Source organism: Grus americana, chromosome 5 (assembly GCF_028858705.1).
Source record: "Grus americana isolate bGruAme1 chromosome 5, bGruAme1.mat, whole genome shotgun sequence".
In the NCBI taxonomy this organism is placed as follows: Eukaryota; Metazoa; Chordata; class Aves; order Gruiformes; family Gruidae; genus Grus; species Grus americana.
Window position 1 is genome coordinate 19358545 of NC_072856.1, and position 16049 is coordinate 19374593.

Below are 16049 nucleotides of genomic sequence, written 5' to 3' on the forward strand. Positions count from 1 at the left end.
ATGCCACTCAACTTCCAAGACTTTTTTGCAGTGTTTAATTTGAGAAAGTAGAACTACCTGGTTAGGGGACCTCTAACTTACTGTAATTTGATGGTATCAATCATGCCAGATACATCCAGCCAAGCTGGTATGGTTCTCTCTCCAGAAGGAAGGCTACACAGTGATTCTCCCAGAGTTCACAGCTGGGACACCAAATGCAAGATCATGCTTTCCTCTCATTGCTGAATTCAAGACACAGAAGACCAAGACCAATACCCCAAACCTGATCACTGCACAAAATTCATCACCTATTCCTCCAAAAATAGCTTTTGGTATGAAAGCTCCATTTCAACACTTCAAACACAGTTGACAATAAATAGACTAAATAAGAGCTTTTACGTAAGGATTATTAACATCCTGAATGACAAACTTACCTTTGTCCAAAGTTACTACATTTAGTTTTGAAGAAAGTATTTATGTCATTCCAAAGTAACCGAATGCACAATCATCCACTTTCTTCATTGCTGTAACAATGAACCTTCCAAAGTCCTATAGCTGCTTTCTGTGAATCAGTTGCCATAACTAGCAAAGTCTCAACACAAGGAAAGAAAAGTAACACTTTCCAAGCACACCAAACTAGAAATTAATACAGTAGATATAGGTACTAATCTCTGCAGAGAGAGCAGTATGTACCTATGTTGGCTGCTCCATGTAGTCTCAGTATTTGGAAGTTTAAGAAATTTAAGGCACCTTACAACTCCAGTGCATTATTCAAATATACTGCCTCCTACGTCTGTAGTGATATTTTAATTCTCCCTTTTCTATGAGGGAATCTACTACCATTTCATTTCAAGAACTTACCTTTTCTTATTTCATTCGCATAGGAAAGAGCCAGCCAGAGCATAAAAAGGCTGGCAACTCTTAGCCCCATGGTGGCTAAGGTGGGTGAACTGGGAACTCCACTGAAAACTTTTCTTTATATAATATCCATTGATGCAATTGATTCTATCATAGGGGAGGAGATAAAAAGGGAGGAGGAAAGAGGAGGGGTAAAAAAAATAGGCGTGATATTTACAGAAGATAAGAAGTAAACAGACAGGTATTTTTCACCATAAATGAAGGAATTCAGTATACAGGAAATGGTACAATATTGATTCAGTAATTATGCAGTTTTTTTATTGCTCTAATTCTTCTACAGGATGCTGGCTTTTAAATCCTTCAAATGCTTACACCACGTTTAACCTTCAGTAACTCCTATAACAAATAGGGAATTTTGGAGTGGCTGAACAAATTCCTTGAAGGAAGTTTAGGATGAGATACCTTCAAGCAATGGCTTCAAAGCCAAAGGATTTTTCATTTTTCACTATCACATAGAATGATTTCTGTAAAAATTAAACAATGCTTGTGAAGTTCCTTGTAGACAACAGTAATCCTTACAAATGAAAATGATACACCATGAACTGTAAAATTATTTTGCAGTCAATTGCTGGATTCCTTTCATTTGTAAAGCTCTGGGGAGCATCTAAAATAAGGTATAGCCCACACCACATATTGTGCCCAAAATGTAATTGAGATGGGGTGACAAGGTAAGTTCAAGGAATTCACAGCAGAAGAGATGCTCTATCGAACATTTTCATTGTACAACAGAAAGTCCATCAAAAAGGCTGTAGACTTTCACAACATATTAAGATTTAGGGAAAAAAGAAAAAAAAAAAAAAAAGAAAAAGGGGAAAACATTACTCTCCAGGCTGAATAACAATTGTTTTTCAGGCAGAATCCCCCTAAACAGCTAGTTCTTGCTTACCTTCTACATGAATGATAAATTTACAGTCTATTGTCCCACATCAGGTCCTACAAAAGCTATAGGGTCAGCTTTTCTTTCTGCAGATAAAGATGAAAAGGGTCCTTGGGAGAAGAAGAAAGCAGAAAACAGAACCAGGAACCAGTTCAGAATGCTGCTTCAGAAATACAAGATTTCTGCATGCACTGTATTTTACTCTGAAAAATTCCTTTGAGAAGGTGTTTCTGCAGCTCTCTTCAGAAGAAAAAACACAGGCTCCTCGAGGTAAAATACACTTACTTCAACAGATCTTTTAACACAGCTGCTTCCTAGCACTAACAGGGTTTACTTCTTACAGGTCCCAAGCAAGGCTCTATATTTTCTCATCAAAAGTTTTTCAATGCAGTGTCTAAGAAATCTTTAATTCTGTTAATTGTTCAGAGTGTTCCTTACTTTCATTGCTTAAATTATAAGTAGGACTTTTATATTTTGTATAAAAGCCCTTTAGGCTGCTCTAGTCAACTAGAAACACCCTTTTGTCATAAAGGCATGTGTTTTAGCTGTTTTCTTTTATTTGCTATTTTCCCCTCAAGTACAGCCTAGCCTCAACCGGAACATCTTCCTGTTTTCCCTCAATACGTCTTAAAAGGTTTTAGACTTTCTGCTTTTCCTATTTGACTATATAGATTTGCACTTATCTCACCCGTACATAGGATATAATTCACTCAACACCTGTCACTGAAATTAAGTAGTTGCCCTTTTCTCCTTTGGGAGTCTCTCAGTAGAAGAATATAGAATTGATTTTCCTTCTTGAAAAATAAAAATAAAAGTAGGAATAATCGGTTAGATCAAACCTTTTAGAGAAAAAAAAAAGAAGAAACATTGTCTACAGAGACCTTTCCCTGATGGTTACTTTAGTAGGTCTAACTTCTTATGACACATCAGAGACATCTCCTGTCTTGGAATAATCTTTCTTTTATGCCACCAAAACTCTTAGTTCAGAAATGTTTTCTAAAAATACTTAGATTCCCGAAGGACTTTATTTTGAGTTTTTCTTTTCTTCCCTGTGTTTTTCCAGACAGTCTCCTGTCTAGAACTACTACTGACCCAGAAAATTCCTTCTTGGGCTATAAAGTTAAAACAGGACTATTTTTCTTCTCCAGTCTTTTCTTCTCAGAGTGACAACTTCTCATCATCCCTTCTTCTGACATATAGGAAGCTGTGGCTTGCTGTGACATCCCAAACTGAATAATGGAAAGCAACATGCCTTTGAGCATTGAGATCACTCTTACAGAATTTGTACTCAAGCTTAGTTCACTGTGTTGACCTGAGGAGAAGCGAGTACAGATCCTTATCTTCACAATTCATCAGTATTTGTACTTTTGCTAGCATTAGAAAGTGTCCTAAAATATACCATCTCTGTTTCCTTATTGCCAGAAAGGTAATGATCCTGTCTACCAGCTGCTTTATATGCCTTTCAGAAATAATCAGTATTTAAGGTAGACAATCATAGCCTGTTTTATTTCATACTCAGCTACCTTACAAATTGTTGGATTACATATTTTAATGCAGAAGAATCTTACAGTTAATGCACAGATAACTCTGCATCTGTATGTAAGCACTAATTTATTTACTATCAATTTTTCAAAGTAATCAATCAATTTTGGAACAAAGATAATTGTGCTTTAGCATTAGCATCTTTGCTTTAAGCTTACATCAGTTCTCTGCATCTGAGTTGCCCTCTCTGTGGAACTTCATGCCATTCCTTGCTTCTGGTCATCTTAATCAGAAGTCAGTTTCCTATTTCCAATGGAATACCAATGATACTTCTTATAATTCTGCATGCAGATTCAATCCTCTCCCAGTAGGGACACTACAATTGAGAACATATGGAATCCTAACTGGGTAAAAGCTATCACTATGCAAGCGGCATCACCAGATCAAGTGATGAGTAGGAGTGTTTTCATATTTACGTCCCACTGCTGAGTCTTAACAGAGATAGTTTTTTAAAAGTTCCTGAAGTCCATGAGTAGAAATACAAGTTCCTATAATCATCCACTGTATGCCTGACCTAGGACCCCCAACACTAGTGCTACAACAGCAACAACAATAGCAACAGGCAATGCTAAAATTCAAAGTTTAAAAAAGATAAAATTGATTGCATGGCAAGTGTGTTTGTTGGAGCAGCAGATGCAGAAGAGATAGAAAACGTGTTTTGAGTCATAGCTGTGTCAATGCATTGAGTGTTTCCCTACTCTTAAACTTTTATGAGACTATTTCTAATCATTCCATCAGCATAGCTAACTTTTAATGTTCATATTAATTACAATGTAAATGTATTTTGCAGTAATGTAAGTATCTGTTTAAAAGATAACCTACACAGAAGATTATCTTCATTCTGACTCACACTGCAGAAGAAAATGGCCTATATGGTAAATTATATTACTTTAAGATAAAATTAAGCAGAGACCTGGCGAGGCTTAATGTTTTAGGAAGAATAAATCATTTTTCAAGAACTTGGACTCTGTTTCTATCTGTTAACATACTGAGAGGAAATCTCATTGCAGTCTTGTCATAGCAATCCCAAGATGATCACTGCACAAATACCTCTGAAAGTACAATTACACCTGGTGACTGAAATTTTTTCCATATCTGTTTTTCTGTTCCTGACTTGCTGCTGATTACAGGCTGTCAAACCAAAACCCGATGTTCTATCAGTGATGTTGCTCTGCAGAAGTAGCCATTTTGTTCTGCTACTCTTCCACCTGCCAGTATTTTACCACAGCACACAAAGCCTTCTGCATGGTGATCCAACTGCACAATATACACATCACTCCCATTATCTCAAGCACAGTGATGGGCTGTCTGAGCATAACATTCTCACATCCCCTTCCTTAAATGGTTTGGCACAGAAATTTTAAGATAGATTAAACTTTTCCCATTTTGCTCAACCTTGATGGAATGGCTTACTTAATGGCACGTAGTCAACACTTCTACTGATCTGACAGAATTTCATAAGTTTAAGATTTAACATCAAATAGGTGAGCTAAATGATATTCTGAGCCATGGTATAACTAAGGTGCTGGTTCCACAAGACACTACGGAAACTTGACGTCACTTGCATGAACATTTAGCTAAGAATTTTTAGTCTTCCATCTCCTCCCACTAAATATTATGATCCTGCTGGTACAATTTACTACATTTGCTATAGTTATGATAAACTTTAACTTTTTTCTGTTATGTAAATAAGCAGTTACGTAATTAACAGTGCCTTCTGTTGCTTGTGAGAGGGAAAAACCACGTCAAATGCAAGAATACATCTGACTCATATCCAAGTCTTCCAGATGCCATGTACATTTTTTAACAACATTACTTTATAATTAACTTTTGAATCATCAAAAAGGCAACACTGTCAGTACAGAGTGCTGTATCACAGCAACATTGTGAGTATAATAGTATATATTGAAGGACACAGAGAGCTGCTACCTCCCACACAGCAAAGGAGAGGGAAGGATGAAGTAGACAACCTGAGAAATATTTCCTTCACACAGTTCCATGATATTTTTCACTGTTTGTGTTTATTTTCCATGTATTTTTACAATTTGAATCGGATCACTTGTTAAGGTCTTTTGAAAGGGAAAAAACAGAACAAAACCAGGTTTAATAAACAAAAAATACTTCTGAGCATTCCTTAATACTTTTCAGTTACAGCTTTTTAAAATGTCAATTCTCAGAAGCAGATCATCTGCACTATAAAATATCAGCAGTGAAACTGAGAGTCCATGCCATCCAGTGATGTATTGCGTCTACTAGGAGTACCTACATTCAAATTTTGGAAGGGCTGGACAAAAACAATTTGGAAAAAAAATCCCTGATTATAACTTCATATTATAGGTAATTGATGTCCAGAAGAATTGTTTCCCAGAGTATCAGGAGACCTCACAGTTTTGATCTATGTGTCTCCACAAAACTCCTGTCCCAATATTTACAAATGTAGAATTAAACACACAGCCAGAGATACAGAACCACAAAAGTACATAGGCAATATACAGCAAGGGCTCAAAATGAGATGTACACATCCAGCATTCTGAACAAGGAGCTGCCTGGACGAGGCAAGAGGAAAATCTAAAAAAAAAAAAAAGAAAGAAAGAAAGAAAAACAAAAACAAAAAAAGAGTATTTCTAAATTTTAACTATTTCTGTGCACCATGACTAATACCTTCATAGACACAACTGTCTTCATTAAACATGGGTACTTCATGTCTTTCAGAAAAACAGAGTCTTTTCTCAAAATGGTGCCAGAGAAGGAGTCTTCATTCCACAGCTCACTGAATACTCATTCAGTGAGGAGTGCCATACCTAAATCTGTCTTGGGGACTCACATTCACATCTCCTGTGAGAATATAGTTGGACTATATGATTGTTGTAGGTCCCTTCCAACTCAACAATTCTATTCTAATACTTGAATCCCTGGGGCCTAAGGCTCCCTCCTGCTTTTCAAACTCTTCAACTTTGCACAGAATACTTAAGAGTTTCATTGTTCCAAAGACAAGGAAAGCAGCAGTGAGCATGACTCTACAATGCAGAAATTAGAGGGACTAGTTGACAAGAAGAGGGAGGAGGGGCATTGTCTCAGTTAATCCAAACATTTGATATAAAATATAGCTCATGTTCTGGGAATAGAAACTTTGGTATGGATATAAGCCCAAATTGCTTAAGGTCATTTATGAAGACGTTTTTCAGTTTATGCAAAAGAAAAATTAAAAAAAAAAAAAGTTAAATTCTTATCTTGACCTGGACAGTAAGACTTAGTTGAACATACCACAGCAGAACAGATACCAGAGTAAAATCATCTTTCCCTGCCCAGTTTGAAGAAGTTATTTTTCCAGCAATGCTTCCGTAAGTTAGAAACATTACACAGAAAAATTTCATAACAACTCCCTAAGAGATGTTTGCTGTAAGCAAATAGCTTAATAAAAAGGCTAAATTGAAAGCAGGTCCAGGAGATAAGTGATAATATCTTTGTACTTTCCCAAGACAGAGACGAGAGTAAAGTTTCCAGTTCAGAACAGTACTTCATCAATACTGCTTTAAGTGTTGCTCTAGTCAGGCAAACCTATAATTAGATAAAAAGCTTTATTTTTCCTCTTGTGGTGGGTTAACCTTGGCTGGCCACAAAACCCTCACCCAGCAGCTCTCTCACTCCCCCTCCTCAATAGGACGTTTCTTCCTCCCTCCTCTCTCTTACTGCTACACAGCATTTTACCCTTAAATATATTTCCACAGAGGAGCCACCAGCTTGGCTGATGGGCTCAGCTGTGCCCTGTGGTGGGTCCACTGGAGCTAGCTGGCAGTGTGTGTCCGGCATGGGGCTGTCCCAGTCTCTTCCTACAGAGGCCCTCCCCTGAAGCTCCCATGCTACTAAAATCTTGCCATATAAACTCAATATACCTGTTCATAAATTATCACAGAAACATGTTTACCATCTCAGCAAGCCACGTTTCTAAAAGGATCTTTTTCTAGTATTTTAGACCAGACTGAACATGCTTGTCTACAAACTAACAATGCAATTAGACATTTACCCTTCAGGTATTGAATCCAAATGCTAGGACTGTCTAACAATAGGGTAGCATTCTGTAAATCATCCATTGTTCAAAAAAGGTGTTTAAAACAACAAAAATGGTAAAAAATGGTCAGACTTATTACAAAACGCTCAAGGTAACGTAAGATGTTATGGAAATGTAAAGACTGAGACAGGCACATGAGCTCTTGAAGAGGACTAGTATAATAAAACAAAATGTAAATCATACTTCTAGCCATCATCTGAAAAATTATTATTTTCTTTTAATGTTAAATGCATTTGGTGGTAAACTTTTCCCTTTCTTTGCAAGAAATTTATGGGAATACAGATATGTCAAAGAAAACCCCATTTTTCAACTCTTTTTCTCTTGTCCTAATTTTGTCATTACAGGAATCTTTACAGCTTGGATCATTCAAATCAAATAAAAACTCCCCCTGAATTTACTGTATGAGATTTTAATATGCTACTAACTATGCAAGAGACAGTACTGATTATACACAAAACTGTATCAAACACACAGAATATAAATTGATTAAACATACAGATTACAAAACATAGATTATCTGAGTTTTAATTGGAACTACTTGGTAGTGGTTGTAGGAAAAACTTCCTCTTTTCATGAAACTGCCATGTTTCATGTCTGTACTTGCCAGGTCTCTCTCATGCAAACTAGTATGTGGAACATAGCCAAAAAAACCTGTGAACAGGAAACTTAATTTTAAACTGAGGGGAATTGAGTGAACTTGGAAAGAGTGTTTCACCTTATCCTAAACTGGGATGCACAGATGAGATTTGCATGAAGGGTGCAGGCAATAATTTTGAACTGACAGAATTTGGTTTTAAGAAGCTAAATACCATGTCTATAGTCCTGTATGTTATCTTGACTCCCGTTCTGTAAACAATGTTAAAATAAGCTGATAAACAAAGCACACCTGAATGAACTTGGAAGTGATTGATGCTTAACTTAAGGCATTTGCCTTCATAATAAGCTCTCTAATTGACTAAGAAGGTGTATCTTTTTTGTGTCATTCCTGAGAAACTACCATACAATCTGGTAACTCCCATTCCACAAAGTAAATTTAAAAAAATATAAAAGGAGTCTGACGTGAACAGAAGATTAGTGTCTACTACTGAGTCATGGAGCATAAATTAGGTAAGAGTATATGCACAGTCTACATGAGCTTTAGCAAAAAGCTTTCTTATTTAATTAGCTGGAAGAGAAGATAACAAAACAGAGACAAAGATATGTAGTGAAAATGAAAATAACAGAAGATTTCAGTTTCTAACTTTCCACACAATCCATAAACAGATATTTGCATTCAATCCAAGACAGGTGTGTCAGAATAATGATTGCCTAAATATTGCCATTTGGACAGAAAAATGCACTGGATTTTAGTTCCTTCATATCCTTCATTGCCACCACTCTTCTTCTCATTTCCTGTTACCCCATTTAGTAATGAAACGAACCTCACAAAAGCTACTTCATGTCTGGAACTGCTTCAATACAAAAATCACTAAACAGATATGAGTCAAAAGCTGCAAAAGAACAGTAAAAAACGAGGTATTAAAAAGAGGAAGAAGGTCTGGTCAGTACTGTAAAATACCATGAACCACACAGCAGTCGAGTTATATTTCTGTCATGGTCTAACCCTGGCCAGAAACTAAGCACCATGCTGCTGCTCGTTGACTTCTCCTCCCTGCCCGGTGGGATGGTGGAGAGAATCGGAAGAGTAAAAGTGAGAAAACTCATGGGTTGAGATAAAGACAGTTCAATAGGTAAAGCAAAAGCTGTGCGCACAACCAAAGCAAAAAAAGGAATTCATTCACTACTTCCCATTGGCAGGCAGGTGTTCAGCCATGTCCAGGAAAGCAGGGCTCCATCACACATAACAGTTACTTGGGAAGACAAACTCCATCACTCCAAATGTCCCCCTTTCCTTCTTCCCACAGCTTTATATGCTGAGCATGACATCATACAGTATGGAATATCCCTTTGGTCAGCTGGAGTCAGCTGTTCCAGCTGTGTCCCATCCCAGCTTCTTGTGCACCCCTAGCCTACTCACTGGTGGGGTGGTGTGAGAAGTAGAAAAGGCCTTGACTCAGTGTAAGCACTGCTCAGCAATAATATCCCTGAAAACAATAGTGTTTTCAGCACAAATCCAAAACATAGCCCCATACTAGCTTCTATGAAGAAAATTAACTCTATCCCAGCCAAAACGAGCACAATTTCCCAGGAACCTTTTTCTTGACTCTGGGGAAAACCTACTGAAAACATTCAAATGGTCCTGAGCATTGCTAGTTGCAAACATATTTCCATAAGACACAGCCTGATCTTTCTGTACCTCCCCAGTTCTAAGACTAATTAGTTTGCATACCTCCTCTGTAACATAAGTCACAGAGATACAGCATTAGAAAAGACAGTTAGATCTAGAGCACCTACAGGCATAATACCTCTATCCATATGCTACATACCTACTTGAGAAAGTTGACACAGTAGCCTCTTTCTGTTGCAGGTTTATGGCTTATCCTTGTGGAATGTATATTGTTCAGCTACTAAACCAGCAATAGTTTTGAGTCAAGGATTCATTTTTATCTACATTATCAACATGTCTTTTTAAAAGTGACTTTTTTTGCTGGGTAGATTCACAAATTCTACTGTGACACATTTCTAATGTTGTTCATTTCTTTTTCTTTAAATGTTAGGGGGCAGGGTTGTTTGGGGGAATTTTTGTTTGTTTTTCTTGCACATGAACATTAGCTAAGAACAAGATTTTCAGTAAGGCAGAGACTACCAGAACTACAATGTTGGGAATCTTATTATCAAGCATAGATAGAACTGGGTTTACAATGCGTCTATGTGGGGACTTTTCCACTATGGGTAGGAATGGAGATATGAGACGCTATATAATAATGCTTTAATATACATAATTCAACACCTCTAGCAGTAATAAAGCCATTAATGGCAGATTAATATTTAACTTTAAAAATAGGAAATGCCCATACACAAGTTAAACAGTCAAAATAAGGAGTGACCTGGTTGCTATTTGAAGGCACCACATTAGACACTTAGAATAGGTGAATACTACCAATCAAAACAGACCTAAAAGGACTAAAAATGAGAACAAAAGCCAGCATGGCCAAACAACACACCAATACAGGCAAAATAACATCTTAGTACAAACAAACAAAAGGAAATGAGACCCAAATAATAAAAAAAAGTATGAACTTTAACAAAAGACAGGCTTATTTGAGTAATTAGAAAACAATAACATACTATTCAATTCTATTAGAAGCAGGAAAACTGTTACTTAATGAAGTGGGAAATGACAAAAACAACATTCAAGGAAGAAACTATGACAGTTGAATAGTTAAATGATGTTTTTCTACCACTGTTCACTACAGAGGTGATAACTCACTATGGAGAGATACTCCAACATAACAGCCATTTTTTATGGAGCATGACTCAGTTATTTTTGCAATTCAAGGTATGAAAACAGGAGATTTTAGAATAAATTGATAAAATGAACAGTAAACAACCTGCGAAGGCTGGATGGTATTCCCTAAGTGTTTCTAAAGAATCTCAAGTATAAAACTGCTAAAGTTCAACAAAAGCTCTTAAATGGACAAGCTCCCACAGGTGGTCATTTCCTGGACTAGCAACAGTCTTAGAGATTTAAACAAACTGTGGAAAAGTTAGTTGTCACAATGGACAGAAATAACTGATGCACTTCACCAAGGTTTAAGAGTAGTGAACTTCGAAGTTACAGGTTTGTTACAATCCTAGATTATCGAGGAGAGCCAAAACTAAACTGAAAGAGAACTGCAGAATTAGCCTGCAATACTGAGAGAGAATAAAGCAGTAGATGAAAGTCAGTGACTACCAGTGAAAAGCCGTGAACGCAAAAAAAGATTCCAGTGTGCCCACACTGTCTTCCTATATCACACACATGCACACACAGAGGGCACAATGTTAGTCATCAGCTCTCAGGAAAAATATCTTGAAAGCAATGTGACAAGTATCAGAATAATACCATCTAAGTGACCAGTGACAGTCAAAAGGTTAATACAGCATTAGTAAAGGCATAGAGAACAAAAGACAAAGTAACACTGTAATACTCTATATGCATTCATGGAGGGACCACATTTAAAAAAAAAAAAAAATTACTTCCCATTCTGCTCAGTCCATTCCAAGAAGCATATTTTAAAACTACAAAAGGTACCAAGAAGGAGAACAAGAGTCAGGATAAGATACATTCCCAAAAGTGGCAAAAAGTTCACTTGTAATGTTCTAGTGATGATCTGTTAACCTCTTATAAGGACCTTGGATATCTTCAGATGCATTTCATCAACTGAATATGGACAGCTAGGAACATGGAAGACTGGCTGGCTGTTGTCTTCTACACCATTTTCTCCATCGCTAACATATGTGTTATATATTAAGTGCCACTGAGTGTGGGTTACACCATTAAAAGGCAATGACTTCCAGAACTAGATGGTGGTGAGATCCACTAAAGTTCTGGTAGTCTATTCTAAAACCACAGTACTGGTCTTTAAAGACTTTTTTTTCTTAAAGAAATTTTAAATCGAGTAAATTCACTTTATTGTAGGACACAGCAGGCTAGTGTCCTGAGGCACAGATATCCCTTGTCCTGCATCTGAAACAAAATTACTAATTCATCAAGTAATGCCACCAGGACAAGACATGCATGCAAAACAACATATTTAAAATGGAGAAGGGAGAAGCTTTGGAAAATATGATGTGCTTGGATTGCTCACCATGAAAGAGAGTATCTCTTGTTGAGTACTCCCAAGATGCTTAAATGATGTTGCTATCCTGAAAGGTATCATAAAAGCATCAGCAAATTCCTTAGTCTTGCTCTTGCATTTGTGATACCGTATTTGTTCACACAGCTTTTTGCTTCTGTTAGCCATGGACAGCCAACATTAACAACAGCGTATGTGAGACAGATGAACTCTATAGCCTGACCAAAACAGAACTGTTCATTCAGTCACAATGAGTTATGACTCTGAAAAAAACCACTGTTCAAGATGACGGATGAAAGTGAAGATCCAGTTCAGCCTACTAAAATATTTTCAGACACATGACACATGATTTGGAGCTGATATGAATGTGAATGCAATACAAATGGGAATGTGTATGTGTTTAAGCACTGGAAGAAGTAGCAGAACAAGGGTTGAAAGACGAGCACACAATTATAATGAAGAACACTGTTGCCAAGACACTGGTCCCAGGGATAAAGTGGAAGAGTGTTGTTTACATCCAGAAAAAAAGGCCTGCACTCTGCTAAGACCACAGCACAGGTAACTTGACAGTGGAAGACCCTCCATTCTGATATCAGGAGGATGGCAATGAAGCAGCAGCATGTTACATATACCATTCCTTTTTCCATTAGTTCACCAAGAAAACAGATGAAAGACATATATATCAAATAGGGAAAAACAGACGATGAGCAGAAATCAGATCTAAAATTTAAGAAAGCTGAAATAAGCCATATTTGGTGGCAAAGGACCACGTCTTAACAGCCAATGACTACAAAAGGATATACAGATCTGTCCAAAGTAGTGTGTCATCACCAATCAAGAAGAAATTAAAAATGCAATCGAGACTTGACAACAGTGTCTCTTGTCCTCAACTTTACACATCAAAATCCTGGCCAAACCTGGCAAAACTTGGTATCCAAAACTTGATGCCTGTAACTATGTGGGTGTGCAAGGGCAAACGAGTGAAATTCAGGAGAGAATACAAGAAGATAAAATAAACTCCTTTAGAGATTTTTTTAAATAAGTATTGCTCTCCTTTTCCATAAGATCACGTATTTAATTTTATTACATATGTTTTCTCACACAGTGATATGCTGCTGATTAGAAACTGATGGTGGTGCACAGGTTAAGATGACCATTTTTATACTTGCAATTCAGAGAAAGAGAAGCAAAATCATGCACATCCATCATATTCTTTATTCACTCCCTGAAGCTAAACTACACCATCAGTTGTTTTCAGTTTCAGTTTCTTATGCTTACTGTGTTTTTCTCATACTCAAAATATTTCCTAGAATAAACATTTGAACTCCTGACTTGTGGTGCCAAGGAAGAAACCAAATAAGACAACACTGAAGAGGACATGAGTGTAGTTTCCTTTGGGCCTGATTTAAAATCTGGAAAAATCTTTAACACCTTTCACTTCTGATTAAGAGATTACAAAAAAATGCTGCAATTTACCTTACTTGCTGGCGGCTCTGACTTACAGGAGAAACAAACATACTGTTAAGGGCTGTCTATCAGGAGGAGAAGGAATCAAGCAGTTTCTTGACTCTGAAATCTAGCTGACCACATGCTACTGATCATCCACAGAAAGTACAGTCAGCAACATAACCATAGTAAAATTATTTTTTATTACAAATGACTTATATATTCCATTCTTGTCGCCTCTGTTATGTATTCCCTACCTTGTGCCCTGGCCATGGTACTGAAAACAAAAACTAGCTTAGGCAAAGGTTTTATTAGTTTCTTTACTGCAAGAGTAGAGCATAACTTCCTCACCTGCAGAGGTGTGGGGCCAAAATCACAACTGATGGTAAATTTCATTGGGCCTAAACCATTCCACAGCATGCTGCATGCAAAGGTCTTAAGAACATATATTAAGCACATGCTACTAGTCTCTAGGCAGTATACTTCTGAAGGAAGACTTCAGAATGATGTACGGTCATTTGCATATAAAGAATAATACATTGCAAGAATAGAGGTAATTCAACACTAAGAACCCTATCTTGGCCATTTCTATTTATGCACCCTCCACAGCCTCTCAATAAAGGTGGTGATGAATAAAAACACCCTAACAAGGTAACATAATATTTGGGAAAGTCCTATCTCATTTAACAATGGGATGTTTGATTGGTATCCATTTCATCAAGTCTTTTCTTCAGCAAGCCAGAATACAGCATAGTAGTGTTTGCAGTACAGTCCCATAGTTAGTTTGACTGGCTTTAGAACTCACAGAGATGAACTCACAGAGAAAGTCTGTTTAGTCAGTAATTCATTTTTTTCCAACTCATTTAAAATGTTTTTGGTTTTTGGGGGTGGGGGTGGGTTTTTTCCCAGGTGTATGTTTTCAAGAGTCCATTTCACCATCTTTGGAAAAAAAGTGTGAGAAAAAAGTGACAGTTCTTTTGAACATATAACTGCTGTCTGTGTACACTACTAAACAGACAAATACTCTGTTCTCTCAGTCTTATCTGCTCTCTCCTTCTTCTTACTCCTTTCTCCAGTTCCGCCTCTTCCTACGTTGCATGTAGAATCAAAAGTGCATTAACACAGTCCTAACCTGTAACCAGTATCTTCTGAAAAGTAGGATAGGAATTTGTGTCTATAGTTAGTACTGTGATTTCTGTTAGTACAGTGATTTTTGCTCAGTTTTAGATACCATGAAGTGCAGAAAAAGTCCTGAATTCCTCTTTGGGTTTATCAGGAAAAATGTATTATGTAGGAAGGGAAAACCAATATTAAGCACTTTCTGCCAAGATTGGACTTGTGAAATTAAAGCCCCAATTTGCCCCACAATTAGAACCACTAACTAGTCCTCTTACTCTGAGGGCTGGACTTCTTATTACTGTCTCTTTCTGTCAGTTTTCCAGTGAGATGCTATGTAATATGTAGGTCCTTGGTAGACTTCTTTTACGGGGTTCATTTCTTAGACAAGACTTGCCTTTTCACCTCTATTTACCTACTTTATTTAAATGTATCCTTTTTACAAACTAAGTTGCTTATGTACACAATAGTTTTATAGATGCTAGTGCTAGTTACTTCTTATGTCATAAAAGTTATTTCAAGCTATTGCAAAAAAAAGACTGACAAAAACCACATTGAAAGAGTGAATATAAACCTATATTTGATCAATCATGCACATGTTGTTTTTTCCTGTCAAAGAATACAGACAAATGTGATTGGAAGATACTGCCCAATTTATTTGAATGCAGAGACATACACTTCTTTTTGTTGCCTCTGCTCTTTGCAGACATGCTTGCTTTCTGGAGTATACTTTTTCTTAAATCTAGTTGTAAATTACTCACATGATGGCATTTCCAGGAGCTTCCACTGTCTAGTTTCCTTGTCTTATTTTTGAATTCCAGAAAGAATTTATATTCCACTTTTTGGCATCTATAAATGCATTTAATATGTATAATATATACATATTAATGCACATATAATATATACATATAAATGCACATATACACATATATGACATACAGATTGACTAGTGCCTTCACATTTGGTACCATTACTACCGCACGCCTTCTAATGCATTGTACTGACTTCAATGTTTTTAAAGCAACAATTACATGGGAAGCAGAGTTTAAGGGGTAATAAATAAAACCCTGTCATTACAGCTTAGCTTTTTCCTTTTATATGCCATCTTAAAGTCACAGTGAAGACACTGCACATCCAATTTGAAAGGAAACCTTTACAAGTATGGTAACTTTTCTAGTGATCACACATAAAAGTAAGCATGATTGGGATAAAGGTTAAAAGATAAATACCTAGAAAGGTTGCACATTCAAAACAAAAGTTTGAAGCCTAAAACAGGTATCATGGTTTGCATAGTACTGTACACTGTAGACCATTAATGTTCTTAATAACTGCTAATGGGATTTAGAGACTGTTTTATCTTGGCCAGAAGTTGAAAACCAGCTTA

General features: G+C 36.8%; 1 protein-coding gene across 1 annotated transcript in view; it reads right to left on the bottom strand.

Moving 5' to 3' along the window:
• Positions 1 to 910, bottom strand: part of MUC2 (mucin 2, oligomeric mucus/gel-forming) — a 55306-nt gene extending 54396 nt beyond the window's left edge. The window contains exon 1 of the mRNA XM_054826477.1: positions 841 to 910. Coding sequence (XP_054682452.1) covers positions 841 to 910 — 70 coding nt within the window. The remainder of the gene's footprint in view (positions 1 to 840) is intronic.
• Between the last annotated feature and the right edge of the window lie 15139 nt (positions 911 to 16049).